This window comes from Lontra canadensis, unplaced genomic scaffold (genome assembly GCF_010015895.1).
Source record: "Lontra canadensis isolate GAN:19392208 unplaced genomic scaffold, GSC_riverotter_1.0 scaffold174, whole genome shotgun sequence".
NCBI classification, from domain to species: Eukaryota; Metazoa; Chordata; class Mammalia; order Carnivora; family Mustelidae; genus Lontra; species Lontra canadensis.
Window position 1 is genome coordinate 377,379 of NW_022631168.1, and position 27,770 is coordinate 405,148.

The 27,770-nt window shown below is 57.2% G+C and overlaps 2 protein-coding genes across 5 annotated transcripts; one reads left to right on the plus strand and one right to left on the minus strand.

Moving 5' to 3' along the window:
- Positions 1 to 349: 349 nt before the first annotated feature.
- BCAP31 (B cell receptor associated protein 31) lies at positions 350 to 10,759 on the minus strand. Of its 3 annotated transcripts, none has more exons than XM_032846301.1 (4): positions 10,735 to 10,759; positions 7,159 to 7,294; positions 5,291 to 5,391; positions 350 to 515 (listed from the first exon to the last, which is right to left on the minus strand). In XM_032846301.1, exons 2-4 carry the CDS (start codon positions 7,248 to 7,250, stop codon positions 364 to 366), a joined length of 345 nt encoding a protein of 114 aa, XP_032702192.1. In that variant the 5' UTR covers positions 7,251 to 7,294; positions 10,735 to 10,759; the 3' UTR covers positions 350 to 363. The 3 variants fall into 3 exon arrangements, with proteins under 3 accessions (XP_032702192.1, XP_032702193.1, XP_032702191.1); XM_032846302.1 differs by lacking the exon at positions 10,735 to 10,759 and adding an exon at positions 8,350 to 8,456; XM_032846300.1 differs by lacking the exon at positions 10,735 to 10,759 and adding an exon at positions 8,228 to 8,317.
- ABCD1 (ATP binding cassette subfamily D member 1) lies at positions 8,956 to 25,244 on the plus strand. 2 transcript variants are annotated; one of them, XM_032846297.1, is made up of 11 exons: positions 8,956 to 10,146; positions 12,776 to 12,956; positions 18,034 to 18,176; positions 18,272 to 18,440; positions 18,800 to 18,894; positions 21,686 to 21,831; positions 22,250 to 22,395; positions 23,550 to 23,696; positions 24,410 to 24,494; positions 24,716 to 24,841; positions 24,987 to 25,244. In XM_032846297.1, exons 1-11 carry the CDS (start codon positions 9,247 to 9,249, stop codon positions 25,195 to 25,197), a joined length of 2,349 nt encoding a protein of 782 aa, XP_032702188.1. In that variant the 5' UTR covers positions 8,956 to 9,246; the 3' UTR covers positions 25,198 to 25,244. The 2 variants fall into 2 exon arrangements, with proteins under 2 accessions (XP_032702188.1, XP_032702189.1); XM_032846298.1 differs by lacking the exon at positions 23,550 to 23,696 and having other exon boundaries at positions 8,959 to 10,146.
- The last annotated feature ends 2,526 nt before the right edge of the window (positions 25,245 to 27,770 follow it).

Below are 27,770 nucleotides of genomic sequence, written 5' to 3' on the forward strand. Positions count from 1 at the left end.
CCAAAGACAGGCTGCTCCCGCAGCAGGTTTACACTGTGGACAGACACGCCCTCAGCCCCTCTGTGCCACCACTTCTGCCCAATCTTCTCTGGTCAGGCCCCCGTTCAGCTGACCCCTTTAAGGCGGCCTCCAGAGACGCTCCCCCGGAGCGCACGGCCTCACCATCACTCCAGCCTCCACCCAGAGGGCAAGCCGGGCGTGCGCCTGCCCCCTCGGCAGAGCCGGGACCCAAGTCTTCCGGCGGCCCAGTCGTCCGGCCGCCGGGAGCCAGGTCAGAGGCCTCCGGGCACATCGCGGCCTCCGATTCAAGGCCACAGAGAAGCGAGGCAAAAGCACAGGCGAGCCAGGGGGCGCCGCCGTCACTCACAAGGACAGCAGCAAGGAGAAGCCGGCGATGTAGAGGTTCCGCTGCGCGCGGAAAAGCTTCATGTGGAAGTGCTCCAGGGCGCCGGGGCTGTTGTGCAGGTTCGCCTTCTCCGTCACGCCGTCGTACTTCCGGATCTCGCGCACGGCGTCTGCGGCGGGAGACACGCGGCCGTTAGCTCCGGCGCCGCCCGGCCCCGCGCCGTCCGCGGCGGGCAGGCGGCGCGGGTCAAGCTGACCGCGCTGCCCTCAGGTCTGTCACCCCAGGTGTGTCCCCAGCTCCACACGCCTTGGGGGGACCCCTTGTCGGGAGCTCCGCCCTAAGATCTGCTCTCCTCTGGCTTTTTTCACGTCCCTGCCCGGCCCCTTCTCTCCCGACCACAAACTCGGTACCCTAGTGTGCGGTGCTGCTGGCAGGGGCCGCAGGGCCCCCACGTCCACTGGGCACCCCCAGCCAGGTTGGCGCAGACGCAGCGTGAGCGGCCCAGCAACTGCGACGCCGAGGCAGCCTTCTGAAGACGAGCTTTTCTGTTTCTAAGCTTCATAACGGGTTTTATTACTCAAACTGCCTTATCGGGGTTAAGCGTCTGTCTTCAGCTCAGGTCATGATCTCAGGGTCCTGGGATCGAGCCCCGCATCGGGCTCTCTGCTCAGCGGGAAAGTCTGCATCCCCATCTCTCTCTGCCTGCCTCTCTTACTTGTGATCTCTCTATCAAATACATAAAATCTTTAAAAAAACAAAGAAAATAAACTGCCTTAGTAAGAATAAAGATCATCAAAATGTCCCTACGACCCAAAGCAGTCTACAGATGCAATGCCACCCCTATCAGAATGCCAAGAGCAGTTTTCACAGAGCTCAAACAATCCTCCGGTCTGGACAGAACCACAGAAAACCCCAAACAGGGCAATCCTGAAAAACAAAACAGGAGGGATCATAATTACAGATTTCAAATTATATTACAAAACAGTAATAATTAAAACGGTATGGTACTAGCATAAAACCAAGCACAGAGGTCAACGGACTAGAACAGAAAACCCAGAAACAAACCCACAATTACATGGCCAGATAACCTTCAACAAACCAGAAAAGAATATCCGATGGGAAAAAGACCGTCTCTTCAACAAATGGTGTGGGGAAAACTGGACAGCCACACGCAGCAGAATGAAACTGGGCCACCTCCTTACACCACACACAAAAATAAACTCGAAATGGATGAAAGACCTCAACGTGAGACCTGAATCCATCAAAATCCTTGAAGAGAGAGCACAGGCAGTAATTTCTCTGACATCGGCTGTAGCAACATTTTTCTAGATTTGTGTCCTGAGGCGAGGGCACCAAACTACTGGGAGTGCATCAAAATACAAAGCTTCCACAATGAGAGAAGCAATCAACAGAGCTAAAAGGCAACCTTCAGAACAGGGAAAAGATTAACAAAAATCAAAGACAAGGCCAAAGAACGACCTTATTCGGATTATAAAACAAATGCACGCTCGTCAAAAATTCAAATATATTAGAAATACCTAAAGAGAAGACTCCTATGACATAAGCACCTCCAACAAGCACGGGACACTTGGTCGTCTTACCTAAGGCAGCCACTTTGAGCCCTATTACCCCATTTTCTCCATAATACGCACCCTAAGCTGAAACTGCCCTAATTACAGGTTTACTGTCCATCCTCCCTGAATCAGACTACAAACCACCAGAGAAGAAATCTCTTCTACCATGTCCCAGGCGCAGCACAGCTCCGGGCGCATGGGCTGTGCAGATAAGTGCCTCGCGAGCAGCCTCTGCCCCCGAGAGGCACCAGTAGGGCACGGCTCTCTGGTTTACACATATGTTTACATCTGTCTGTCTACAGTGTGCAAACGCAACCATCTACCGCTTTCCGCACCCCCCCTTACCCGAGACATCTTTTTACATCAGTACATAAAGATCTACCTAGAAAGGTCTCTTAAGAGACCCGAATGAGTGAGGAGCAAGGTGCCAGTACACCGACATTGTCTGGTTAATTCTTAGCTTGAGACTGCTTGGTTTTCAAGCTGACCTCACATCATAAAAAAATCTGCCTCCCGTTCCTGGTGTCCTTGTGTTAATCTGTATCATGAAGCAAGCATCTCCACCACTCAGAAGTCTAAACCAGGCCAACAGGCCTACTTATTATGAACGAAGTATTCCGGCCCCCCAACCCCCAAGATTCCTATACTGATAACCTAACCCCCAGTGGAATGGTTATTATGACGTGGGGCCTTTGGGAGGATTAAGTCATGAAAGCAAGGCCCTCATGAATGGGGTTTGTACCCTTATAAAAGAGACCCCACAGAGCTCTCTCATCCCTTTCACTATGTGAGGACAAAGCAAGAAGGCTTTATGAACAATGAACAGGCCCTCACCAAACACCAAATTTGCCAGCACCTTGATCTTGGACTTCCAGCCTCCAGAAATGTGAAAAATGAATGAAAATGAAAAATGAATGTCTGTTGTTAAAGCAACAGTCTATGATATTTTTGTTAGAGCAGCGCCCGTTAGACCTAAAATTTAAAACGGTCATGCCCTTGGACGCATCAATTTCACCTCTATGAACTTATCCCACATAAAATATTTGCATAAACGTACAATGATACCACTACGCCTATAAAGAAAATGGAATTACAGCAAAACCATGTGTTACAATAGTACACATTTTTTAAAAGATTTTATTTATTTGGGGGGGGCACGCATACATGTGCACGAGTGGGAAGAGGGGCAGAAAAAAGGGAGAAGCAGACTCCCCGCTGAACTCGGAGCGCAACAGGGGGTCAAACCCAAGACCCTAAGATCATGACCTGAGCTGAAGGAGCCACCCAGGTGCCCCAGGATACCACCCAATGTTTAAAAAGGATGAGAGTTCTGTAAACAGAAAACATACAATCCAAAACGGTGTGTACTATACTCTGAATCCAATCCCAAATAGGACGTAGTATTTTAGTAAAAATGTCAGCATAGAAAAGTGCCCGTGGCACATACAACAAAGTATCAAGGACAGTTTTACCAAGGACATGGGATTTTGAGGGGACATTAACTTTCTGGGGTAAATTTCTGAATTTATAAGAATGTGTTATTTTTGTGATTAAAAAAAAAACCATGTCTGGAGCTCCTGGAAGGTGCAGTTAAGTGCCCAGTTTGTAAGTTTCAGCTCAGGTCGTGATCTCAGGGTTGTAAGATCGAGCCCCACATCGGGCTCCGAGCTCAGTGCAGTCAGCTTTAGACTCTCTCTCTCTCTCTCTACCTCTCCCTGCCCCCCTCCGCCAAGCTCAATGCTTGCTCTCACTAAACAAATCTATAAAAAATAAAATAAAAAGATGTTTTTCTACACACCCACATCTGCATCCAGGAACCCCACCACCCTAAGGACCACCTTGGCCAATGGCGGGGGGCTCACTGGCGACTAGGGGTGTTAGGCCACACTAGCCCAAGTCACATAACGCAGTGCTGCCCTCTGTATCTCCCACCTCTGGACCAGGACCCAGACCCTGGATGCTCAGGCCCACCCCCCAGCACCCTTTCAGACCTGCCCCAGACTCCTCCCAGTGAAGGCTGGGGGTAAGCCAGGGATGCAGCTCTAGCTACACCCACCATGTTTTACCTGGATCTCCTGCTAGCTCACATTTATGTCTGTAGAAGTCTTGACAGACCTCTCTAGATTATGCTTCTTACTGTCATGGTAGGAAGCAGCCAGTCATCAAAGCCAGTGTCTCTCTAGAACTTCAAGAGCTTGCCTGACCTCAAAAAGAATGGCACCTCTGCCAACTCCTGGGTTCTACAGAGGACCTCCCTGGCTCATCAGCTATGCTAGGAAATGGGGAGCTTATGGGGGCTGTAGACAGGGGCAAAGCCCTGAGGCAGCACCCCGGCACAGCCCCTCCCCACCCCAATTTTTGCTCCTACCCTACACCCAAAAACAAAAGCACACATACTCCATCCCAAAACTCTACAGCCTAGTTTTTTAATGCCCAAAGGATGACACATACATTCCCTATTCCCTCCTCGCTCAGGGACCGCTCAGAGAAGGAACTGGGATTGGAAGGAGCTACTTCCTGGGGCCCTGCCAAGTAGTGCAAGAACAGCACAGCACGCATACTTGAGCAGCTGGTACCCACCCTACATAGCTGGGGAAGGGTAGGCTGCTCCTGGCCTGTTCAGAGAAGTCCTGCTTGAACATATCCCATCAGGTGCCAAGACATGAGGAAGGAAAAACGCCTAATGCCACAGCCAGCGGACAGTGCCGTGCACATTCTCCCCGAACTACATCACAAAATGCTTGCCTTCCATCTTAGTGCCGTGAGGGCCCAGGCACAGAATCTCTGAGCATGCCCTGCCACTGGCTTATCTCTCAAGCCTGGCTGGTGTGCACCTTAACCTAGTGTTTATAGAACTTCACAGCCAGAAGGACCCAGAAAGACCTGGAGCCTGCCCCAATCCAGAGAGCTCTGGGATACACTGCCAGGCCTCTCTGTCCCCCTATGCTACGGGACACAGCAGCTTCCTACCCAGCCCTGCTCCCTAATCATTTGGTCGCTCAGTCCCTTATTCACAGACTGTCCACGTGACTGAAGAGCAGTGCTGCTTCAACCGAGCTCAACATGGACCCATCTTCTCTTGGTTTCAGTTCTGGAATGATGTGAGGAGCCAGCCCAGGAAAGGGAAGTGGTCATCACAGGGTGCATAAAGTCTGCTGGTCAAAGTAAACGCCTGGGCTAGCAGCCAGCAGTACTCTGTTTGGGAATGAGGGACCCTCTTCCCAAGAAGACAAAGACACTGAAGGGGTCTGTCTCTGAGAAGTCCAACTCGTAGGTTACACGTGGAACACAGCACAGGGCTTTGCAAGAGAGGCCATGCTGTGGCAAAGGGTCTGGGGCACATAGCTGACCTCAGCCACGGTTCACTCACCAATGACCAGCAGCACAAGGATGACAATGAGGACTACAAAGAAGGTGTTGCCATAAGTAACTACCAACTCCACCAGGCGGGACTTGAAAATCTTCTGCCATCTGTGAAGAAAACAAAAAGGCTAAAGAAACAAATATCCACTTCGGACCCAGGGCCCCGAGAACAGAAAGCCAGTCTTGCACTCCTCTGCAATGGCTATCTTGAACAGACTCAGGTGCAAGTGCCTGCAGTTCTCCAATTTAAGACATCGGTTCAAGAGCGCGGGGGAAAAAATGCTTGTCCGTGTGCAGAGATGCCTAAAACACACACACACACACACACACACACACACACACACACCCCAAAACCCACACTCTTAAAAACGCTAATAGTTTCTGGGGAGGGAAACAAAAATGTTCCTTCGTATTACCATTCAAGAATAATTCTCACACAGCGTACTATAGCTTCAGGGGCAGGGAGATGGAAAACTTTCCCTTGCATTCCTCTACATAATGTTCAAAATGCTTGCCATATACACATTATTTCTTCAAATGGTTTCTCCACATGACACATGTGGGTTCATCTAGACCCCCACTGCCCTGGATTATTACGAAGCAGACCCAAGACTTTCCCTCATTTCCTTCCATAAATACTTCAGGATGTAACTGTCAGTAAAGAGCCTTTGGAAGGGCACCTGAGTGGCTCAGTGGGTTAAGCCTCTGCCTTCAACTCAGGTCATGGTCTCAGGGTCCTGGGATCGAGCCCCACATCGGGCTCTCTGCTCAGCAGGGAGCCTGCTTCCTCCTCTCATTCTCTGCCTGTTTCTCTGCCTACTTGTGATCTCAGTCTCTCAAATAAATAAAAAAAATCTTTAAAAAAAAAAAAAGCGCCTTTGGAAATGGTTAACACCGTCACAATGCTATCACCAGACCTCAAGAAAATGAAAAAGAATCCCTCATTATTGGAGCCAGAGTCCCAAAGTCCAACTGTTGCAATTTTTTTTAACACCTGGTTTGTCTGAATCAGAACTGTCAAGAGTTCTGACTGTGCATTTAGTTGATAAATAGCCTCAATCTCTCCTCGCCCTCTCCTGTCTTCTTGCTGAATCTACTTTTTGCAGAAACCAGGTTTTGTCCTACAAAGCTGCCCAGACTGCAGCTCCAAAAGGGCCTCTTCCTCTACATTTCCTCTAAATTGTGTAAGGCATGAAGAGGTTCAGATCTGGCTTTTGGCAAGAGTACTTTTTAGACAATTACATGTACTTCCTATTTTATTTTATCAGAGATCTATATTTTTATTTAAAAAGTTTTTAAAACCATTGACAAAGGTTCAGCCTTATTTATAATTTTCTAATTAAAATCAGAATGTGTCCACATTTTATGTGTAATTAAAAGTTAATTTCCAATTAACTTTGAACAGATCCTGTGTTCGTTAAAAGGAATATAGCTTCACCACTCATAGGCTGGGTAATGCTCATGAGGCTACTATGCAATGCCAGTGGGACTGGTTGGGAGGACAGAAGTCACCAGTTCAGCTACAACATGACCCCATGGTGCAAGCCTTCCAGACGCCATACTGCCACCCCCTGAAACCTAGGGCGGAGGGCAGCATTCGCAGAAACATAACTAGAGATAAATCTTCTCCCTCTTGGAGCATTCTGAAGGCCAGAAGGCAGCACGCACAGGAAAAGAATTCAAAAAGATATGACAAAGCAAAACTGTGTGGAAGGTTGGCAATAATAAACATATCCCCTGCCACCTCAACCCCAGACAGGTTCTGCCAGTTTCCACCTGGCCCCAGTTCCAGGGTCTTACCAACCCTGCACGCAGAAGCTACCGGGCTCGGCAATTGTCACCGTTCTGCTTGCCTGCTTGGTCCACACGCCATACCTTTTGGGAGAAATGAAGGGAATGCAGAGAAGCAGCACAGCAAAGACCTCCGCATAGAGGAAGGTGGCAACTGCAGTCCACTGCAGACTCATCGTGTTGCTAGAAGGTTTCCAACAGTAAGATGCGAGCTTGTTTCCTGACACGACACAAAAGGGACAGAAGCTGTTGTGAGAGCTGGGCAGCCACTTTGTACCCTCTACCCCAGCAAGCTACTCCAGTGTTTTCGAGCCACTGGCTGAAGCTGGGCTCAGCTCAGCAGGGAGACTTGGCCAACCGTGCTCAAAGGCCTAACAAACTCCCATTTGCCAGCACAGAGTTCCTCGCTGCCCTCTGGAATGGGCATTAAGAGCCACCTTTCCGGCGAATTCCTTTCCCGATGGAATTCAGCAAACTCCTTATGCCTGCTCAACTGGAAAAGCGTTAAGAAAGATTATAAAGACGGGAGAAAATTCTCAACATCCATCGGGCCCACTCCTTTCCCAGTCAGCCCGGGCCGGCAGTGTTTCGGTAACTCACTTTCTCTGAGAGCCGCGGCGCCCCCACACCACCCCCTCCCGGGGAAACCAGGAGGCCCTTCCCGCCCGAGCCTTTCCCACGGAGCCGAGAGAAAACCTGCAGCCTCCCCCCAGGTCGAGAGCAGGGACTAAAAAAAGCCTTCCGACGCCGCCGCATCGGCCTCCGATGAGGTGGGAGAACTGGGGTACCTCAGAAAGCCCACAAGAGCGACTCCTACCGGGAGGGAGTCGGAACCAAGAGCAAATGCGGGTCTCGAGTAAACACCTCATGGCCCCATCCAGGGAAAGTTCTAGAAAAGGCGATCTTTCCGGAAGCCAGAGGAGCCCCTGCCGACAGCCCGGGTCTGCCACAGCCGCCCACCCGGCTCGAGTCCCCCCAGCGCTCCACCCGTGCGGCCCTTCGACTCTGCCCCAGGCCGCCACGCCCTCCCCGAGCCCCACCCCGGCGGCCCCTCCCGAGGGGCTTCGCCACCGCCCGTCGCCGGCCCTCACGCCCCCGGGGCCCAACTCCAGCCACCGCCCTGACTCCCCTCAGCCCAGCCCTGCCCCCGTACTCCCGGCTCGGCCCTCGGCCCCGCGCCCCGGGCCCTCTTCGCACTACCCGCCGCTGCCCCCGTCAAAGGCCCGGACGACCTGGGTGGCCGCAGAGCCCAGCCCGGCGCGCGAGCACGCTCACCGAGCTTCCCACAGCCAACGCACACGCGCCGCTGCCGCCGCCACCAAACGATCCCACCGCAGCCCTGGCCCCGCCCCTTCCCCCCACGGCCGGAAACCGGAAGCACCTGCCGCGCCCCGCCCCCCGCTCCCGGCTCCCAACTGCACCCAGGCCCCGGCGACTCCGCCCACGGCCGTTTTTCGCCCCGCCCCCCAGCCGAGGCTCTGAAGCCCAGGACTGGAGAGGAGGCTCCTGGAGGCTGGGCGGTGACGCCTCGGGCGCGCCGACAGGAGGGGCGGGACCTTGGCGGGAAAGCCCGGGCCCGCTTCTCTGGCCCGCGCGGTCCTCCCACGTCTCAGTGGTCTGGGGAAGGGGCGGGGCCCAGTCGTGGGGCGAGAACGGGGTGGGGCTCGCCGCGCCCGGGCTCCGCCTCCCGCCCCTCCTCCGCCTCCTCCCCTTCCCCTCGACTCGCCCCTGGGAAGGGGTGGGTGGTGGAGTCACTGTCGGCTTCAGACAGGCTGCGCCGGAGCGGACGGACGCGCCCGGTGCCCCGGGGAGGGGCGCCACCCGGAGAGGAGGAGGAGGAGGAGGAGGAGGAGGCGGTGGAGAGGAAGAGACTCCCTCTTTGCTGACACCCCCCCTCCCCCCCTCGAGGCTCTGACCCCAGGGGCTAGGGGCCTGACAAGTTTCTCCACCTTGGCTGCCTGGAGAGGCCGCTACCCTGGAGGGTCCTGAGCCCACCGCACTGGGGGCCCCAGCACCGCCCCAGTGGCCTAACGCGACCATCTCAGGGACCACTGCAAGGTTTCCAGTTGCCTAGACCAGGAGCCGGGGGTCAGAGCAACAACCCTTCCAGCCACCTGCCTCGACTTCTGCCTCAGGCACCAGCCCCAGCCCTGTGCGTCCATCCCAGGTGACATGCCGGTCCTCTCCACCCCCCGGTCCTCGCGGGTGAGCACGCTGAAGCGCACAGCTCTGGTCCTGGCCCTCACGGCCTATGGAGCCCACAAAGTCTACCCTTTGGTGCGGCAGTACCTGGCAGCCACCAGGGGCCCTCAGGTACCAGCAGGGGAGTCCACGCAGGAGGTGTCCGGGGCCGCAGCGGCCAAGGCCAGCGTGAACCGGGTGTTCCTGCAGCGGCTCTTGGGGCTCCTGCGGCTGCTCTTTCCCAGGACCCTGTGCCGGGAGACAGGGCTGTTGGCGCTGCACTCGGCCTCCCTGGTGAGCCGGACCTTCCTGTCCGTGTACGTGGCCCGCCTGGATGGCCGGCTGGTGCGCGGCATCGTGCGCAAGGACCCCCGGGCCTTCGGCTGGCAGCTCCTGCAGTGGCTCCTCATCGCCCTCCCCGCCACCTTCATCAACAGTGCCATCCGGTTCCTAGAGGGCCAGCTGGCCCTGTCCTTCCGCAGCCGTCTAGTGGCCCATGCCTACAGCCTTTACTTCTCCCAGCAGACCTACTACAGAGTCAGCAACATGGACGGGCGGCTTCGCAACCCTGACCAGTCCCTGACGGAGGACGTGGTGGCCTTTGCCGCCTCCGTGGCCCACCTCTACTCCAACCTCACCAAGCCACTCCTGGACGTTGCCGTGACCGCCTACACCCTGCTTCGCGCGGCCCGTTCCCGCGGGGCCGGCACAGCCTGGCCCTCAGCCATTGCGGGCCTCGTCGTGTTCCTCACAGCCAACGTGCTGCGGGCCTTCTCACCCAAGTTTGGCGAGCTGGTGGCCGAGGAGGCGCGGAGGAAGGGAGAGCTGCGCTACATGCACTCTCGCGTGGTGGCCAACTCCGAGGAGATCGCCTTCTATGGGGGCCACGAGGTGGGGCAGGTCGGGGTACTGGGCCCGGGGCGGGGGGCAAATAGCCATGGACAGCGGGCAAAGCCCAGGCCTGGCTGGGGCTCCTGCCAGACGTGCAGGGAGGTCACAGAAGACGAAGACTGGGGATGGCAGGTCCTGGGGCTGCCCAGATTTGGGCTCAGAAATGGAGAAGCAGGAAGGCTGGGTGGGGACTGCCCTGGGCCGGCTGCCGGCTTACGCCAGGCCACTTCTGCTTCCTCTCCATCTCAGGGTGGTTGTCTGGGCCTCGGAGCTGCGGATCCTAGCAGTTTCCCATGCCTGAGCTCCCTGCCTGCTCCACTCCTGCCGCCAGCCGGGAGGAGGCTGCTGCCACCTGGGAGCAGGGACAGTGGGGCACGGCCTGCTGCCTGGCCCCACGTGGGCCCCCCAGGGCCTTTGAAGGCCGGTATCTGGCCAAGCTGGTGGGCCAGGTAGGCTGGCATTATGGGCGTGACTCAGCCCAAGCGGGGCTTAACGAGCAGCGCCCAGCGCGGCGGCCACAACAGTGGCAGCCCGAGGTACTCGGGGTCAAAGCCTCCCCTGCCTGAGCCTGCAGGCCAGCCCAGCTACCTGCTCAGCCTCCTCCACAGGCCCCCCGGCCAGGGATGCCTGGCCCTGGCCGCCACCGCGGCAGGACGCACTTCCTGCCGGCCCAGCAGCCACCCTGCACCCCCTCCCAGGGCCGCCCTTCCGCCTGGGTTCCAGGCTCGCAGCTCCCCAGCAGGCCAGGCCTGCTAGGAGCCTGGCGCTGGAAAGGTTACTGCGGGCCACTGCTCCCTTTATCTCGCCTCAGCCCCTCCCCTTCCTCGTGCCTGGGGTTGCAGCTGCCTCCAGCCCTGCTCTCTGCGACTCCGGTTTCGGTTCCCGAGGGCTTCCCGAGGGAGGGGCATAATGGTATCCACCTCCTGAAGGCCTGTATGTCCTGTCTGTCTCAGGTGGCCTTTGTACCCGGACCTGGTCTCACTGGCTGCTCACTGGGCAGAGGCCATGATTTTTTTTTTTTAAAAGGCTTGTCCCTAAACTGCAGAGGGGGCATCCCGCGTGTAGGCCAGGCTCCAGATTAGGAGAAAATGCCTGGTGTGTAGCTACAGCCCATCTCCTTTCCCACACGTCGGACTGCAGGGCTTTGGCGGACTGCCACGGCCTTGGGTGAGGCGCCCGCAGCTACATCATCAGCCCCGGCTGGCATTCCTGCCAGCTCCCAGCACGAGCCTGGATTGCCTGGGTGCTCAGAGGAGGCGTGCTTGATTCAGGAACCAGGATGGGCTTCAGTGCAAAGCCAATCAATGGGCCAGACCTGGACAGTGGGGGCAGGAGGGCCCCAGTGTATGTCCACAGCCTGTCTCTTTTGACCTCGGCTTAAGGGCTAGAAAGTGGTGTGGGGTGATGGGCCCTCGTGATTGCCTTTACTCTGCAGGTGTGTGGCTCCCGCCACTTCCACCAGCTGATGTCTCTAGGGACACTAGTCCAGGCTCCATTCGACAGGTTAGAGCGGAGGTGACCGGCTGGAGGGCAGACATCAGTGTTCTGTTCTCATTGAGATCTCGCGGAGGAGGCTCGTTCAGATTTTACTCGCATGCGCACGCGCGGGCACACATAGGTACAAACTCTTGCTGTTTTGAGAACAAGTAGGTCAAAGCATCATTTATGAGAATCTGGTTCTCTCCTAATGACTCTGCCAGCATGGTCCAAATTGCACACGTCTGGCTGCCCCAAAGCGATGTGAGCTTGGGCAGGTCCCTTTGCCTCTTGGGCTTTGGCGTCCCCAGTACAGTGGACATGAGAATACACATAACTGTTGTAGGTGATGAAAGTCAAGTGGAAAGTCAGGTGTGAAAGTACTTGGCAGAGGAGATGGTGCCATGCTGGGCAGCTGTGCTCAGCTGGGGGTTGGAGGCAGGGCTGGGTCATGCCCCCCCCCCCGCAAGTAACAAGCCAAGAAACCCCCAGCCTAATGGCCACCTTGCCATGACCCGGTTCCTGGTGCCTCTGGTGTGCCTTCCATTCCCTTTGGCGCCCCCTCATCCAGACCCCATGGGTGCCCCTTTGCCCAGCCGTGGGCAGCCTGAGGTCCCGGGTGGTGTGGCCAGTGCAGGGATGGGGAGGCAAGGGCAGGGCCAGCTTGGGAGACTGCCCGCCAGGTTTCTGTGGGAGATCGCGGCATATGGTCCTCATCCAGGGGAACCTTGAGCAGGTTGGGGAGGCGAGGCCAAAGCAAGTGCTGCCCTTTGCTTGGCTCAAGCTAGTACCCGCCCCCCACCCCCAGCATTTGCCCAAGGATGTCAGCTCCGCAGGGCAAAGAGAGGGGCACAGTAAGTGTCCCAACTAGAGAGGTGCAGTGGAAGGAAGGGGTGGGAGTGGATCTTGGGAGGTGGTTGTGGTGAGTCCCTTCTGCGTCGCGACGGTCCCCTGGTACTATGATGTCAGGCAGTCCCGAACTTTGACAGCCGGCCTCTGTAAATATGGCCCGGTCGTAACCCTCAGCCCTTGACCTTGTCCTGGCCATCCAATAGCATGGCATGTATGAGTGGTGCTTCGAGCTTCTTGTGGCCTCCATGGGAGCTACCACAAAGCCCCCTGGTCTCTCACTGTCCCCCCCGGGCCCCCACAGGTGGAGCTAGCCCTCCTTCAGCAGTCCTACCAGGGCCTGGCTTCGCAGATTCACCTCATCCTGCTGGAGCGCCTGTGGTACATCACGCTGGAGCAGTTCCTCATGAAGTACGTGTGGAGCGCCTCGGGCCTGCTCATGGTGGCCGTGCCTATCATCACGGCCACCGGCTATGCAGAGTCAGGTGAGAGCCGAGGCTGCCATGGGGGTGGAGCCCTCTCCTGTCCCCTCCCCCACACCCCCGGGTTGCTAACTGCTGGGCTTGGGGGGCCCCAGAGCCCGGCCAACCCACCTGCCCCTTCCGCTGGGGCCCTGAGGCCCAGCCAGTATCCCGAGCTCAGCAAGGGTCACACGCCCTTGCTTGTCACTTTGGCTGGTGGGTCATTGGGCTTCCGGTCTCGTCCTCCTGCTGGGAGTCTTCCTGTGGCCGCCTTCTGAAAGGTTAACACATGTCCTCGGGCAGAGTTGCTGTTAATATGGAGTTCCTCCCCCACCTAGCCCTGAGAACATTCTAGGGATCAGCCCTGCTGGTGTCTGGTGGAGCTCAGCGTCAAATTCGCTTTCCTGTTGTTTATATTGCCTGGCTGTTGCTTTATCGGGTCCATGTGTGTCTAAATTCACCCCTCTGGTTACCGATTTCTTGGCTCACCGGTCATTTTCCACAGCCCAGTTACCTTCTTACAGATAGAGATCTTCTGGAAGTTCTTTCTGCAAGACTTTTCGTCATGGGAACTTGGAGACTATTTTGTTGTCTGAACCACTTTTATTTTACTCTTTTCAGTTACCTTCTCTCAGCCCCTCGACAATAATTGTCTCTGTTGGACAATCTGTCATCAGCGTCTGTGTCCCTCTGGTCACTTTTCGACTTTTCTTCTCTGGCATCCTGCGGTTAACCTACGAAGTGTTTGCCAGTCAGTTTCTGTTTGTCCTGCTTGAGATTTGTTGTATGGCCTTCATATGTTCAGATTTTCCATCATTCTGGAAAATTCTCCACTGATCTTTTATGCTCGCTCATCCGTGAGTTTTCTTTTCAGCTGCATCTGATTTGTTGTTTTTATTTTAATTTTTTAATTTCAGTGACTATTTCTATAGCTTCCATTTGCTTCCCTTTCACACAGAAATGTGAAAACAGACATTTTTCTCTTCAGATAGAAATTTTAAACTGTTTTCGTGTCTGATTTTCTCATCGTTTGGACTGCTCCTTTTTACGCTCCGTGGTCTCTGTCTCTATCCAACTATTCGATTATCAGAATTCTTGGGAATCTAGGCTTTATCTTCCGTCCGCTGCTCTTCGCTCACGGTGAACTGGTTCCCTGTGGGTTTTGCAACCAGACTCCCATGGGAACCCTGAGTGGCCTAACCTGAGGGGTCATTCCCCAGTGTGGTCTGTATTTGCTTTTGTTGGGAGCCACACATGCCGGCGCAGGTAATTAACCACTTGGAGGCCATTTTACCTTAGCTTCTCAGCTTGGGGAAGAGGGGTTCCTGAACTTGGAGGCGGTATTAATTTGAACTCCAGACACATAATTATAGATTCTTAGAGAAGACCTTTTCTTTCGAGCACCTAGAGGGCCGGCAGCACAAGAGAAACTTCCCTGTCTTCTCCCATCTCTGGAGATTTCACAGGAGTACCTAATGGCTGCTTTCTCTCTGTGTTCCTGAAATTTCCCTTACTTTTCTTGGAGCACAGTTCTGCTTGAAAAGGTGTTACACTTCGGGGTCCCTGGCCGGCTCAGTTCGTGGAGCGTGCGACTCTTGATCTCCAGATTGTGAGTTGGGAGTCCCATGTTGGGTATAAAGCTTACTTTTTTAAAAATTGTAAATATAACAAAACTAAAGGTGTTATATTCTATGCAATTTGGTAGTAAGAGGGTTTTCTATTTTTTAAGACTTATTTGAGAGAGGGAGAGAGCGCACACATGCACACAAGTGGGGAGCAGCAGAGGGAGGGGGGAAGCAGGCTCCCCGCTGAGCAAGGAGCCCAGTGTGGGGCTCGATCCCAGGCCCCCAGGATCATGACCCGAGCCAAAGGCAGACGCTTAACTGACTGAGCCACCCAGGCACTCAGCAAGAGGGTTTTCGACTGCATATGAGAGAGAGCCTGACTTGTTTCAGAGCCAAAGTCTTTGATTCCCTCCCTATTTGTGTCTCTACCTTGGGGCTTCTGTACTGTCGGCTGTCCTTCTCTGGGTGACCCCAAGGGGAAGGATCTAATTGGAGGGGGCTTATTACTTTCCACCGCAAAAGGCTTTCATAAAGGGTGGCCTTGACTTAGGCCCACGTACCAGACCCAGTTGGCACCCCTGGCCTGGAGCGTGCAAATCCACCCACGACAAAACTCACCTGCCGCCACTTTCCTCCATAGCTGGCCTTGGAGCCCGTCTAGTCCCCAAGGCCTCTCCCTCCTGTGAAAGCCTAGGACTTTCTAGACCCTCTGCTCCACCAGACTTTGTGGGCAATTCAAAGAAGCATGAGTTCTTGTCCCTGGCCTCGTGGCCCTTTATAGTTAGACTGTGAAAATGTGAAACATTCATGCCTGCCTAGCTCACTCTACTGTCTTACTGGCCTCCTTGCTCTTCCCCTGAAGCAAGGCTTCTGCCCCTGGGCCTTAGCAAGTGCTGCTCGCTTTGCCGGGAATGCTCTTTCCTCTGATGAGACCACCGCCCCCGCCATCCTCTTCCCCATCCCCGCCTCGCTGCTCTCCCAACACCCCGTCTAGTCCACTTCCCCATTTCGTCTCTTGTTGCTCCGCCACTTTGGGCTGCTGTGCTCAGTGGAGGCAGGGATTTTTGTTTTGTCCTTGCTGTATCCCCGGTACCTGGAGGCTAGTGAGGGCTCTGGGTGCTTCGAGGAAGCTGAAAGCCCTGGGGACCTATGGGAGGAGGCAGACACTTACCAACTGGGGAAAATTTAGGTCCCTTTGCCCTTCTGGCCTGCTAGAGCTGCAAGGCTGGAAGGTCCAGAGGAAGGACGGCCTTGCTGTGACCAGCTGCCTGGTGTCCTGCCTCCAGGCGCTGGTCTTGGCTGCCTGAGCCTCCGAGGGAACCTACAGAGGGTAATGAGTTCTGTCTCCAGGGGGTGCCGGCTGGTGCCAGCATGCCCCCAACAACTGCAAACCCTTTCCCTTTGTGTGTATCCGCTGTCAGGCTTTTAGGACATCCAGGGAGGATAGCTTATGCCTCCCCTGCCTGTTGGGGGCTATGTCCCTGGGGGCATGGTGGAAGGGCAGGCCCAAGACCATAGACTGCCAGGATTAGTCACCACCCCCCGCCCCCACCACCCTGTCCTGTTCTGGGGGTTCCTGGGCCAGGCCCAAGAAAAGGCAATGCAAGGCAGTCAGGCCATCCATCCCATGCCTTTTCCACCGGGTACTGCCCTGGAAGCCATCTGCCCCAAGCTGGCTTCCTGCCCCTTCCCACCCCACCCCTGCCGTCATCTCCCTAAGGCTTCCACCTCGAAGTGACATAGGCCCCTGGAGAGAGTCCTTGCGCATTTCATGGGACCTTCCTTCCTACCACTTTGGCCCCAGGAGGCTCAGCTTCCCCGAAGTACCCCAGTGGGCACTGCTCACTCTCCCACCCCTCAGGACCTTCAGAGTCCGCCGCCCCCTTGCTCCCCATCACCTTTTCCAGAACATTCCTGTGTAAAAGCCCTGCCTTCCTGGGAACTCTAAGGGTCATGGGAGTTCAAACCACTGTCAGAAGATGACTGAAGTGAGCAGCCACAGGGTCTAGACTGAAACTGAAAAGGAGGTCGGGAGAGAGAAAAAGGCTCCCAGGGAGAAACAGGGGCATCAGGGATGGCCGATCTCAGAGAGGCCACAGAATACAGTGTCAAGGGATGAGATGAGGGAGAAATGGGGGTAGCACTGGAGGTCCAAAGGGACATTCATGTTGGAAAGCATCAGGGGTCCAACAGCTCTGGGCGTTGCACGGTGAGGTGCAGGTGTGGCCCAAGAGGCTCTGCCATCGTTAGTAGAGGGCACTGAGCGAGGGCAGTTTAGGGGAAAGGAGCTGGTCGCGCCAAAAAAGAAAGCCCGCTGCCTCGTGGGTCATTTTCTCATCCAGATCATTGAGATGTAATTAACATCCCATACAATTGAGACTTTTAAAGTGTATAATTAAGTGGTTTTTAACATATCAGTGAAATTGTACGACCATCACTACTAAGTCCAAAACATCATCGTCACCCCAAAAAGAATAGTGGTCGCTCCCTCCCCAGCACTCCCCGGCCCCCAGCCCCCACTCTTCTTTCTGTTGCTTGTGAGCCCTTCCCGTGAATGGAATCGCGCAATCTGCAGCCTTCGGTGCTGGCCTTCTCTCACTCAGCATCACATTTTCAAGGGTCATTCACGTTGTAGGTTGAATCGGCCCTTTACTGCCTTTCACAGCCAAATTATCCACACGCACCACAGTTTCCTGAGCCGTCCATCCACTGATGGACACTTGGACCATTTACGCGTTTGGATGGTGACGAATCGTGCTGCCGTGATCATTTGTGTACAGGTTTTCGTGTGAACGTGCATTTTTTGTTTCTCGCGGATGCGGTCCCAGGAACAGAATGGCTGGGGCCCATGGTAACTCTTTGTGGAACTTTCTGAGGAACCGGCAGACTGGTGTCCACATGGGCTGCGCCATTCTGCAACACCCCACCAGCCATCCTCGTGGGCGGGAAGAAGTAGTAGCTCATTGTGGTTTGGATTTTATGTTTCCCTGATGACCAAAAATGTTGAGTGCCTTTTCATGTGCTTGCTGGTCACTTGGAGATCTAGGAAATACCGTAGAATTTTCTCTTCAGATGCTTTGCCCATGGTTTCCTTGGGTTTTCTTTGTTGTTAAATGGGAAAAGTTTTTTTTACATATTCTGGATATGAGACCCTTATTGGACATGTGATTTGCAGGTGTTTTCTCCCAACCTGTAGGTTGTCTTTTTGCTTTTTGCATGGTTCCCTTGGGTGCCTGAAAAGTTGTAATTTTGGTGGAGCTCATTTACTGTTTTTCTTTTGTTGCCTGTGCCTTCGGTGTCGTATCTAAGGACGCATACATAATCCCAGCTCAGAAAGACTTAACAGGTGCTCTTTTCCCAGAGTTTTCTAGTCTAAGCTCTCACGAGAGTTAGTTTTTGTAGGTGGTGTGAGGTAGGGTATCTTCTGCCACCAGATGCCCAGCTGTCCCAGCACTGTCTGCCAGAGAGACTCTCCCTTCCCCTCGTGAGTCCGTTTTGATCTTCCACGGCCCCCTCCTTCCCACTGCGCTCTGCAGACCCCGAGGCAGTGAAGAAGGCGGCCTTGCAGATGAAGGAGGAGGAGCTCGTGAGCGAGCGCACAGAAGCCTTCACCATCGCCCGCAACCTCCTCACAGCCGCTGCAGATGCCATCGAGCGGATCATATCATCCTACAAGGAGGTAAGTCCCCCTCAGCTCAGCGCCACCCCCTCCCGCCGTGCCTGCCCCCTGTACCCTAGCTGGCGCCATCTGAGCTGGGGTCACCCTGCCCGCAGGTGACGGAGCTGGCCGGCTACACAGCCCGAGTACACGAGATGTTCCAGGTGTTTGAAGATGTCCAGCACTGCCATTTCAAGAGGCCCGGGGAGCTGGAGGACACTCAGGCGGGGCCCGGGGCTGTGGCGAGGCCTGGAGTCCGCGTAGAGGGGCCCCTGCAGATCCGAGGTGAGGGCACAAAAGAAAGAGATGAAGTCCCTGAGTAGAGGGGCTCACTCTCCAGTGTGGGCAGCAACGGAAACTTCCAGACCACAGCAGGGGCCAGGGTGCTGTGGAAGAGGGGCCCAGGCATCCAAGCCTCCATTACAGGAGTGCCAGGAGCAGAGGGTTTTACAGAGCAAGGGCGGACATGGACACTGCCCCCCGCCGACCCGAGTGCGGCACCAGACACTGTTCAGGGATAGTCTCATGGAAGCCCCACCATGTTCCCGGGGAGCCCCGGACCCGCGCGGGCGGGCTGGGGGCACGTGGAACCCACAAGAAGGCGCTGCTGCTCCCTCCATTTGTCCGTTGCATTCTCTCTCCAGGCCAAGTGGTAGACGTGGAACAAGGAATTATTTGTGAGAACATCCCCATCATCACACCCACGGGAGAGGTGGTGGTGGCCAGCCTCAACATCAGGGTAGGTCAAGGGGGCGGCACGGGGCATGGTTTGCTGGACCCAGGAGTGCTGGCAGCCCCGGGCTGAACTCCAGGGCCCGGGGCTTAGCCTTCTGCATCTGCGAGCCCCCGCCTTTGGTGTCCGGCCTGCTGGGCCTGCGTATGTTGTCATTCCCAAGATCCCCTTGGCAGGTAGGCTAAGGTCCGGCCTCCAACTGGCTTTCAGGGCCCCTCTCAGCAGATCAAGGAAAGGAGCCTCCACTGGCACTACCAGGCCCAGACCCCCCACCTGCCTCTTCCCCATAACTCCCTGCCCAGCCGTGACTCCAAGTGACCGGGCTCTGACTGTGGGTTCTGTCGCAGTGCAGTCATGAAAGTGGCAATTACCAGGAGTGGCCAAAGGTCACCCAAGGGCTCCTGGCCCTGGCCCCATCATTGCCACCCCCCACCCCAATCCCTGAGAAGCCCAGGACTTGGGGACTCGGTTTCAACTCCAGTGACCTGAGCTTAAGGTCCCACCCATCTGCTTCAAGAAGCCCCCAGGATAGGTGTGTGCTGGGTGCGCCTGGCCCCTGGGAGGGCCCTCAGCCTCTGCAGAGGCCGTCTGTGAAAAGCAAGTCCTAGTGGCCACCCCCACCAATCACCTGGGTCCCGAGCCAGAGCTTCAGACAGGATCAGGGAGTGGGAGAATGAAGGCGAGACCTGTGGGGGTGGGGTCAGTGCCAAAACGAGATGGAGTCATTCATTCATCCCCAGGCCGGGCCCTGGGAACCAGAGATAAGCTGGAGGGGCGCTGCCCTCAGGAAGGCCCCACACTGGGTCACCTCAAGTATTGCAGATGTCCCCAGTTAGCTGCCCAGGATCCTGTGGGGGCCATGGGAAGGGTGGTCCTGTGTGTGACGTGAGTAGAGGTCACCTGAAGCTTACCCCAGGAGCCTCAGGGTGGATGGGCAGCAGGAGGAAGAGGGCCTCTCCCAGTCGACAGGCAGACGACAGGCACTGAAGGAGCAGGAGCGCGGAGCTGGGGGACCGTGGGGCGTCATGTTCCTGGCTGCAGAGCCAGGTCACTTGGAGTCACGGCTGGGCAGGGAACAGGGAAGAGGCAGGTGGGGGTTCTGGGCCTGGTAGTGCCAGTGGAGGCTCCTTTCCTTGATCTGCTGAGAGGGGCCCTGAGAGCCAGTTGGAGGCCAGGCACATTTCGTTATCCCAAGCAGCATGGGACAGTGGTATCATCCCTGTTGTCCCTGGCCGTGGTCACTCTTGGGGTGTGGCAGGGAGCCACAAATGCCTGGTTTTTCCAAGGCAAACGACTGCCCCTGCAGGCCCAGTGGCAGCCAAGTAGGCAAAGGGCAGGGGCCCTGGCTCGGCAGGGCGCAGCTGGCGAGGGAGCAAGGCCAGGTGGGGAGGGGTGACTGGGACAAGAGCGGGGGTGGGAGGCGAGGTGGAAGCCAGGCTCTGGGGCTGGGAGGAGCAGTTCCCAGGCAGTGGGGCAAGAAGGATGGCAGAAGAGGGAGAGGCACAGGGAAGGAGCCCAGGGAGGCTGCCAGGGTGCTGACTGGGGGAGAGCCAGGCCTGACACACTGGCCCTTACACATGGATCATGGAGGAGGGAGGCCCAGCCTCCCCACCCCCGGACCTGTGAGGGCATTTATGGTCTAACAGGACCACGAAGGGAGGGGCTGGGGCAGCAGGAGTGGCTTCTCTCCGGGTTCTGGAGGCCAGAGGCCAGATCGGGGCGCTGCGGAAGGGTCTGCTCCAGGCCTGCCCCAGTTTGGGTGCTTTACTGGCCATCAGTGGGGTTCTGGACTTCCAGAAGCCTCGTGTCGAGCTCTGCTCTGCTCTCCTCCTCACATGGCCTTCCCCTTCCGTGTGCATGTCTCTGGGTCCAGATGATCCCTTTTACTAAGGATGCCAGTCACGCTGGATTACGGGCCCCACCACTCCAGGCTGACCTCATCTAAATTTAACTAATTATATTTGCAAAGTCTCTTTTTCTAAATAAGATCACATTCTCAGGTCTTGGGGATTAGGACTCCAATGTGTGTCCCGGGGGGCACCGCTCCATCCATAACATGGTCTCACTCAGACCTCTTGGGGACTGCACGGCAGTGTCCCTGCTAGGTCACACTGTGAGAGAGCAGAGCTCAACATGGCAATGAGGGGGCAGGGGCTGTGCCCCAGGGGTCCTTCCATCTGACCCCCTCCTTTTTGTACACTCCCCACCCCCAGCTCAGCTGGCCTCTTTCCCCCAGCAGACATTTCCATAAGACCAGCAGGCACCACGTAATGGGCTAACTGGGGAGCCTGAGCTGCTTGTTGCTGAACCCCGGGGTCCCAGAAGCATCTGCCCAGTGCCCTAGCACCCGCAGGGACAGTGAGGCCTACAGGGGCAGCAGGATTGGCAGGGCATTAGGGACAGAGTTGGAGGTTTCTTCTGTCCCCCTAGAACCCGAAAGAAAGCACCTTTCCTGGGACAGTTCCTCAAGGGAAAGCAGCTCTGCTGGAGAAGCGAAGACACGGGAACTGTCCCGGTTAGTCCGAGAGAGGCAGGACGGCAGGGAAAGAGGGTGACAGTGGCTCTCTGGGGCCTTCCTCGTGCTGGCCCCGTGCTCTGTGGTGCGTGTCAGGGACTGGGGGGCCAGGCCAGGACCCAGAACAGGTGTGTGGTTAGGGCCCTGGCTCCTGGACCTCGTCCTTCAGGCCCCACTGTCCCTCACTGGCTGCGGGGCGTGGACCCCAGCATGGGGCACAGCGGAGAGGAGGGAGGTTGGCGTGGCCCCCCAGGTACCAGCGCAGCTGCCACTGCCCCGCAGGTGGAAGAGGGCATGCACCTGCTCATCACTGGCCCCAACGGCTGCGGCAAGAGCTCTCTCTTCCGGATCCTCGGCGGCCTCTGGCCCACGTACAGCGGCGTGCTCTACAAGCCCCCGCCGCAACGCATGTTCTACATCCCCCAGAGGTGAGGGGAGGAGGGGAGCCCGGCCTCTACCCCTTCCCACGTGGGGCACCTGCCCCCGCCAGAGCCGGAGGGGCCACGCAGCCTCCCCCTGCCCCCGAGCCGTGGCCCTACTTGCCCGTGTGGTGCGTGTGCGCGCAGAAAGGCAGTGTGGTGCGCATGCGCCCGCGGTGGAGCGGTGTGGGTGTGTGTTGGTGCACGTGCGTGTGTCTGAGGTGTGCACACGCCCATACGTGCGGGGATGGGGGGCGTAGCGTGTGCGCAGTGCGTGGTGTGTGTGCAGGGGGGCCGGTGGCGGGGATCGGCGGGCCTTGAGCGGGCCCCACGCCGGGCTCCCGGCCGGTAACCGAGCCCGCCCAGGCGCAAGGGGTCGGGAGGCAGGGCCAGGCCTGCCCTGTCCTGACAGGCGGTGCGCCCGCAGGCCCTACATGCCCGTGGGCTCCTTGCGGGACCAGGTCATCTACCCAGACTCTGTGGAGGACATGCGAAGGAAAGGCTATTCAGAGCGGCACCTGGAAGCCATCCTGGACATTGTGCACCTGAACCACATCCTGCAGCGGGAAGGAGGTAGGGGAGGACGTGGCCCATGTCACTGGTCAGCGCCAGGGAGGGAGCCGTCCCTTGGTTGCCTTCGGTTCCGAGAATGCTGGGGAGCCTGCTGCCACCCCCACCCCCGCCTCCCTCTTGGTCCCCGAGCGATGACGAGAACTCCGACATCCAGGAGTCCAGAGAGCTAGGCGCCCTGGAAAGCACCACCCATTAGGGTGCCCCAGAGCTCACTGGACAAGGCAGGCCCGGCACAGCAGGAGGCATCCAGCAGGGGACGGGGTGGGCGCTCACTTTCCGCTCTGGACGCGCTCTCCAGGCTCGGACTCAGTGGCTGGGAGGGCCCTGTGGGCCAGGCGGGGAGCCCTGGCTTTCCCTGACCGTGAAGGAAGCCTTTGGAAGGCTCTAGGCAGGGAAGTGACGGGTTGGTGTCACATTTTAGCAAGAGGACAGACCCTGGCGTGAGCCAGTCAGCTGCGGAGAAGGTGAGCCCAGGGTGTGTGTGCAGAGGGCCTCTAACACAGGAGGCAGGAGAGAGCTGGAGGGGACGCTTGGGTTTCTGGCTTGAGCCTGGGAGGTGCCATCCCCTGGGAAGGAGACTGCAGGACTGGAGGGACAGGCTGGTAGCAAGAGAAGGCATTGGTCAGGACTTGTCAGCTGTGTCCGCAAATGCTTGCTGTGCCCAGAATGGGGGAGGAGGAGAGGGCAGCCCCGGTGCAGGGGGGAACCAAGGTGGGGCTGCACTCAATTTTTTTAGTGAGATCTGAAAAGCAGGGTTCAGCTTCCTGCCTCCATCACTAGGGGACACTTGACCAGGCACCCTGAGCCCAGGAGCGCACAGCACCCCCCCCCCCAACGCCTGTCTTCACGGGCACCCTGAGTGCCTGTTAGCACTGAGTTCAGCTGGGAGTAACAGAACCCCTTCCCCCCAACACTGGCTCAAATCATTCACGAGTTTATCTTCCTGTGACATCGAAGTCGTGAGGAAAGCAGGCGACAATCGATGGAGGCAGCCCAGCTCTGTGAAGGCCCCTCAGGTTGCTCAGCTCTCTGTGGCCTCCTTTCCTGAAGTCACCTCATGATCTAAAATGGCTCCTTGGGCTGTCACATCGCATGCCAGGCCATGGGATGGAGAAAGGGGGAAAGGCCAAGGGTACCTGCCATCTGTCTTGAAGAAAGTTCCAGAAGCTGGCGCATGTGTAATGTACTTAAACCGTATTGGCCAGAATTCGGTTCCATGGTGACACCTCACCTCAAGACAAGCTACAGAGTAGAGCCTTTTTTGTGGAGAACTTCCAGTCCCGTGGGAAGACAGAGTGGAGGTAGGACCCAAGGAGTCATCTCTGCTCAGACCAAGCCGTGACACAAACACCTGGTCCCTGCGGGCCAGAAGCCTTCTGGGAGACATCAGCCATCCCTGGGGCTCTGCCACACCCGCCGCTGCCCGTGGGTGGAGGCACTGGCTGGCTCTCAGGTCTGGCAAGCATCTGTGAGGCTGCCGCAGCAGGGTAGTGAGCAGCTTAGCCACCTGAAGCGTGCTGCGTCCCCGTGGGAGGAGTCAGCAGGGTCAGTCCCCTCTGACGGCCGTGAGGGATGGAGCCATCCCAGGCCTGGCTGTCTTCTCCCTGTGTCTTCCTGTGGCCTTCCCTCTGTGCGTGTCTGTTTCCAGTTTTCCCCTTTACGTGGGGACGTGGTCCTGGGGGACGGGGACCCCCTCATGACCTTGTGACAACTGTCCCTTTTGTAAAGCCCATGTCTGCAAGTAAGGCTATGTTCTGTGGTCCCAGGCCTCAGGATGCCCATGTGTCTTTTTTTGGAGGGGCCACAATTCTGCTCGCAAGTCAAGATTAAGATCACCTCCAGATAGATAAGTGTCCAGGGTGCGTGGACCCAGCCTTCTCCAGGGTCCCATAGGCCCCCGTGTCCCGTTCTCACTGGTCTCTTCGGGCCCTCCTGCCGGCCCTGGGTCTGGGCCCTGTGCAGGTGCAGCCGCAGCCCTTGCTGAAGCCCACCGAAGCCCTTTGCCCCTGCCTAGGTTGGGAGGCCGAGTGTGACTGGAAGGACGTGCTGTCAGGGGGGGAGAAGCAGAGAATCGGCATGGCCCGCATGTTCTACCACAGGTGAGCTGGGGGCTCCCAGGAAGCCGAGTGGTGGGACAGCCAGGTGCCCTATGGCCCTTAGGGGGCCTCACCCTGGCTTGGGCCCAGCCAGCACTGGGCACAAAAAGCAGAATCAGTGCGCAGATCGGGGTTCCCACAGTGGGCAGTGGCGGGGGGGCAGGCCAAGGCTTCTGTGAAGGAGGGTACACAACCCTAGAGCCTTTGCCCCCACATGCGCCCAGGCCCAAGTATGCCCTCCTGGATGAGTGCACCAGCGCTGTGAGCATTGACGTAGAAGGCGAGATCTTCCAGGCGGCCAAGGATGCCGGCATCGCCCTGCTGTCCATCACCCACCGGCCCTCCCTATGGTAGGTGCCCTCCCTTCCCACCCGGAGTTGAGAGGAGGGAGCACCCCACCTGCTGGGCTGCTGGGGCGCGACGGGAGTAGGGGAGGCCGGGCTGAGTCTCCAGGTCTCCATCTGAGCAGCCTCCGCTCCTCTACCCCCGGCTCAGGAAGTACCACACGCACTTGCTGCAGTTTGACGGGGAGGGCGGCTGGAAGTTCGAGAAGCTGGACTCCGCTGCCCGCCTGAGCCTGACTGAGGAGAAGCAGCGGCTCGAGCAGCAGCTGGCGGGCGTTCCCAAGACGCAGCGGCGCCTCCGCGAGCTCTGCCAGATCCTGGGCCAAGGCCCTGGAGTCCTCCAGGGTGCTCCCCTCCCTTGAGCCCCGGGATCACATGAAGGAAACGGCCTCACTCACCCACCCACCCCTGCGCCCGGCACGCCACTGCCGCGGGCCTACCCCGCATGCCTTTCCCTCTCGGGCCTTCTGGCGGTGGGCCTGCCCTGCCTAGAGGACTGCCAGCAAAACTACGTGCCTCTCGGGGGGCAGGGGGGCTTCCCTGGGTGGGGCAGGTGGTCCTTTCTTGTCTTCCAGGAGGGGCGAGGGGTGGAGTGGAGCCCCCCAGCTCGCACCACCAGCCCAGTCTGTGTGGAGCCTTGCATGGGGAGCTCTGCTGCCCTGACGCCGTAGTCCCCCTTATTCCCTTCAGTCCCTGGAGACCCCACGTGGCTACCACCCAAATGGCCCACCAAGGCTCCCACTCTGTGGGACCCCCTTCCCACTGTAGAAACAGCCAGGCAGGACCTGCAGGCAGGCCGCTTGCGTGCCCCCCTCTTCCCGCCGGTTGTCTCCAGGAGCCCGCGGGAGAAAGGGCGGCACAGCATTTCTGAGCCAGCCATGGTAAGAATGTAGCCCCTGCCCATCTTGGCCCCTAGCCTTCTCTCCTTCCACAAGCTAATTTATTCGGTTCCTGTTTGGAGCCATCTCGATTGCCAATAGGAGCACCCTGCCAGCAAGGGAGAGGCGGCCTGGGCCCTGGTCCTCCCACAGGCGGCCTCGCCCTTGAGCCAATCCCTGGCAGCCTGTGGCCCCGCCAGCCTACACTGCCAGCGCCTCCGTGGGGTGGGGGAGGTACAGGTCCACCAAAGGGGGAAACGGGCGCTGGGGCTGCCGGGCATGAGGGCACCCGTGTGCCCAGCTCAATGCCAAAGAGGGGTCAGTCAGGGGAGCTGTCTCTGCAAAGCCAGCCCCCACCCACGAGGGAGACCCCACCACAGCCACCGCATGTGCCTTTCCAGGTCCTCAGCCCCCTGGCTGGGGAGTGCCCCTCGATCCCTCAGTAAAAGCGTCCTGTGGAAAGTGCAGTCCTGCCTCCTAGCCTCTTTGGTGGGGCTGGGGGGAGGACGGGGAGGGGCGGCAGGTGGCCTGGGGTGGAAGGAGCAACCTCAGCCCCTAACCCCCCCAAAGACAACTCCGCATATTCTCCAGCCCGGTGGGGAGGCGGATTTAACATCTCACGAAAACCTTGGCTGAGTGCCATTAGGACTCAGGACCAATCCCGGGCCCGGTCCCTGCCTGCGGAGAGCCGCCGTGGGGTGAGCAGCAGAGTGGGCTGGGGGACAGGCCCAGAGGAGCAGGAGTCCCAACCCCATGGGGCAAAGGGAAGCAGGGAAGGAGGAGTTGTAGACCTTCTTGGAAGAGGGACTGCTGGCACAAAAGCCCAGCGGCCCCTCAGGAGCAAGACACGAGTCGTCAGTGTGGTGCAGAAGGCAGAGGAAGGGAAGGGCCGGAGCTGTGCCAGGGAGCCAGGACTGACTTAAGAGGCAAGAAGAAGCCGCCGAAGGATGTCGGGCAGGATGGCAACAGCACGCAGTCACGCCTGTGGCCAGCGGTGTGGAGAAGGGTTTGGAGGGAGGCAAGAGCGCACAGTTCGGTCCTCAGTCGGCTGCTGGTGGGAAGGGAGACAGAGCAGCCACGTGAAAGCTAAGCGTGCGGACAGGGAAGGAAGGCCACACACACCGACTTCCCTGGGAGGAAACATCCAGAATAGGCAAATCTATACAGACGTAAAGCAGAGCACTTGTTGCCACGGGCTGGAACTGTAGAGGTGATGCTCACACAACACTGGGAATGTAGTAAATGTCACCGAATTGTGCCCTTTAAAAGGGTTAATTTCATGTTATGTGAATTTCACCTCAAAGAAACAGAGCTATAGATAATCGATGACAGGTACATTGATTGAGTGATTGATTGATGATAGCTAGATGACACATGATTGCTAGATAATAGAGAGATGATACACACAGAGAGGATAGGCGATAGACGCGCAGACGAGAGAACAGCCGCTTAAGGCAGCCCAGGCAAGGTGTGCTGAGGCTTGAAATCCCAGGCATATTAGAAACAAAAAGAAAGGAGGTGTGGGAAGGGGATCAGACTCGGGGGGGATGGAGAGGGATAGTCAGGGTGACCCTCGGGCTCTGGCTTAGGTGGCCAGGTGGGCAATGCAGCGTTAGCTGGAGGAGGGGCCGGTGGTTGTTGAAGTCACAGGGAGACAACCTGGGGAGGACGTGCCCGGTGTTCCATCCGGGGGAAAGACAGTAGCCTACGTTCTACTTGAATTCGGGGTTTAGGATTTGTTTTTGATTCCAGGAGAGGTGGCGAATTCAGAGGGCTAGAAGCTGTTCCTTCTTTTCTTCCCAAGATTGTTGACGTTGTTCTTACCTGATAATAAATCCTTTTTTTTTAACTTACACAGTTAGAGGGGTTCTGTGGTCTGCCACCAAACTGTAAGTGATACAGATGGAAAGACACAGTTGGCAGGTATTTTCCACAAGGAAGTTAGTGGAGAGAAATTAACCTCAGACGAAGTAGACCTCAGGGCACAAATCATTATTAGGAATAAAAGAGGTCACTGCATAATGATTAAAGAAATAATTCATTTGAAAGCATTAACC

Bases quoted from the DNA above. Each gene is read 5' to 3' on its own strand.
- BCAP31 (XM_032846301.1), bottom strand. From the start codon at position 7,250: ATGAGTCTGCAGTGGACTGCAGTTGCCACCTTCCTCTATGCGGAGGTC. The intron at 5,392-7,158 runs GTATGGCGTGTG...TTTTCTTCACAG, and splicing joins CCCTTCATTTCTCCCAAAAG to ATGGCAGAAGATTTTCAAGT. The intron at 516-5,290 runs GTGAGTGAACCG...CTCCCGCCGCAG, and splicing joins CCTTGTGCTGCTGGTCATTG to ACGCCGTGCGCGAGATCCGG.
- ABCD1 (XM_032846297.1), top strand. From the start codon at position 9,247: ATGCCGGTCCTCTCCACCCCCCGGTCCTCGCGGGTGAGCACGCTGAAG. The intron at 12,957-18,033 runs GTGAGAGCCGAG...TGCGCTCTGCAG, and splicing joins CACCGGCTATGCAGAGTCAG to ACCCCGAGGCAGTGAAGAAG. The intron at 18,895-21,685 runs GTAGGTCAAGGG...ACTGCCCCGCAG, and splicing joins TGGCCAGCCTCAACATCAGG to GTGGAAGAGGGCATGCACCT.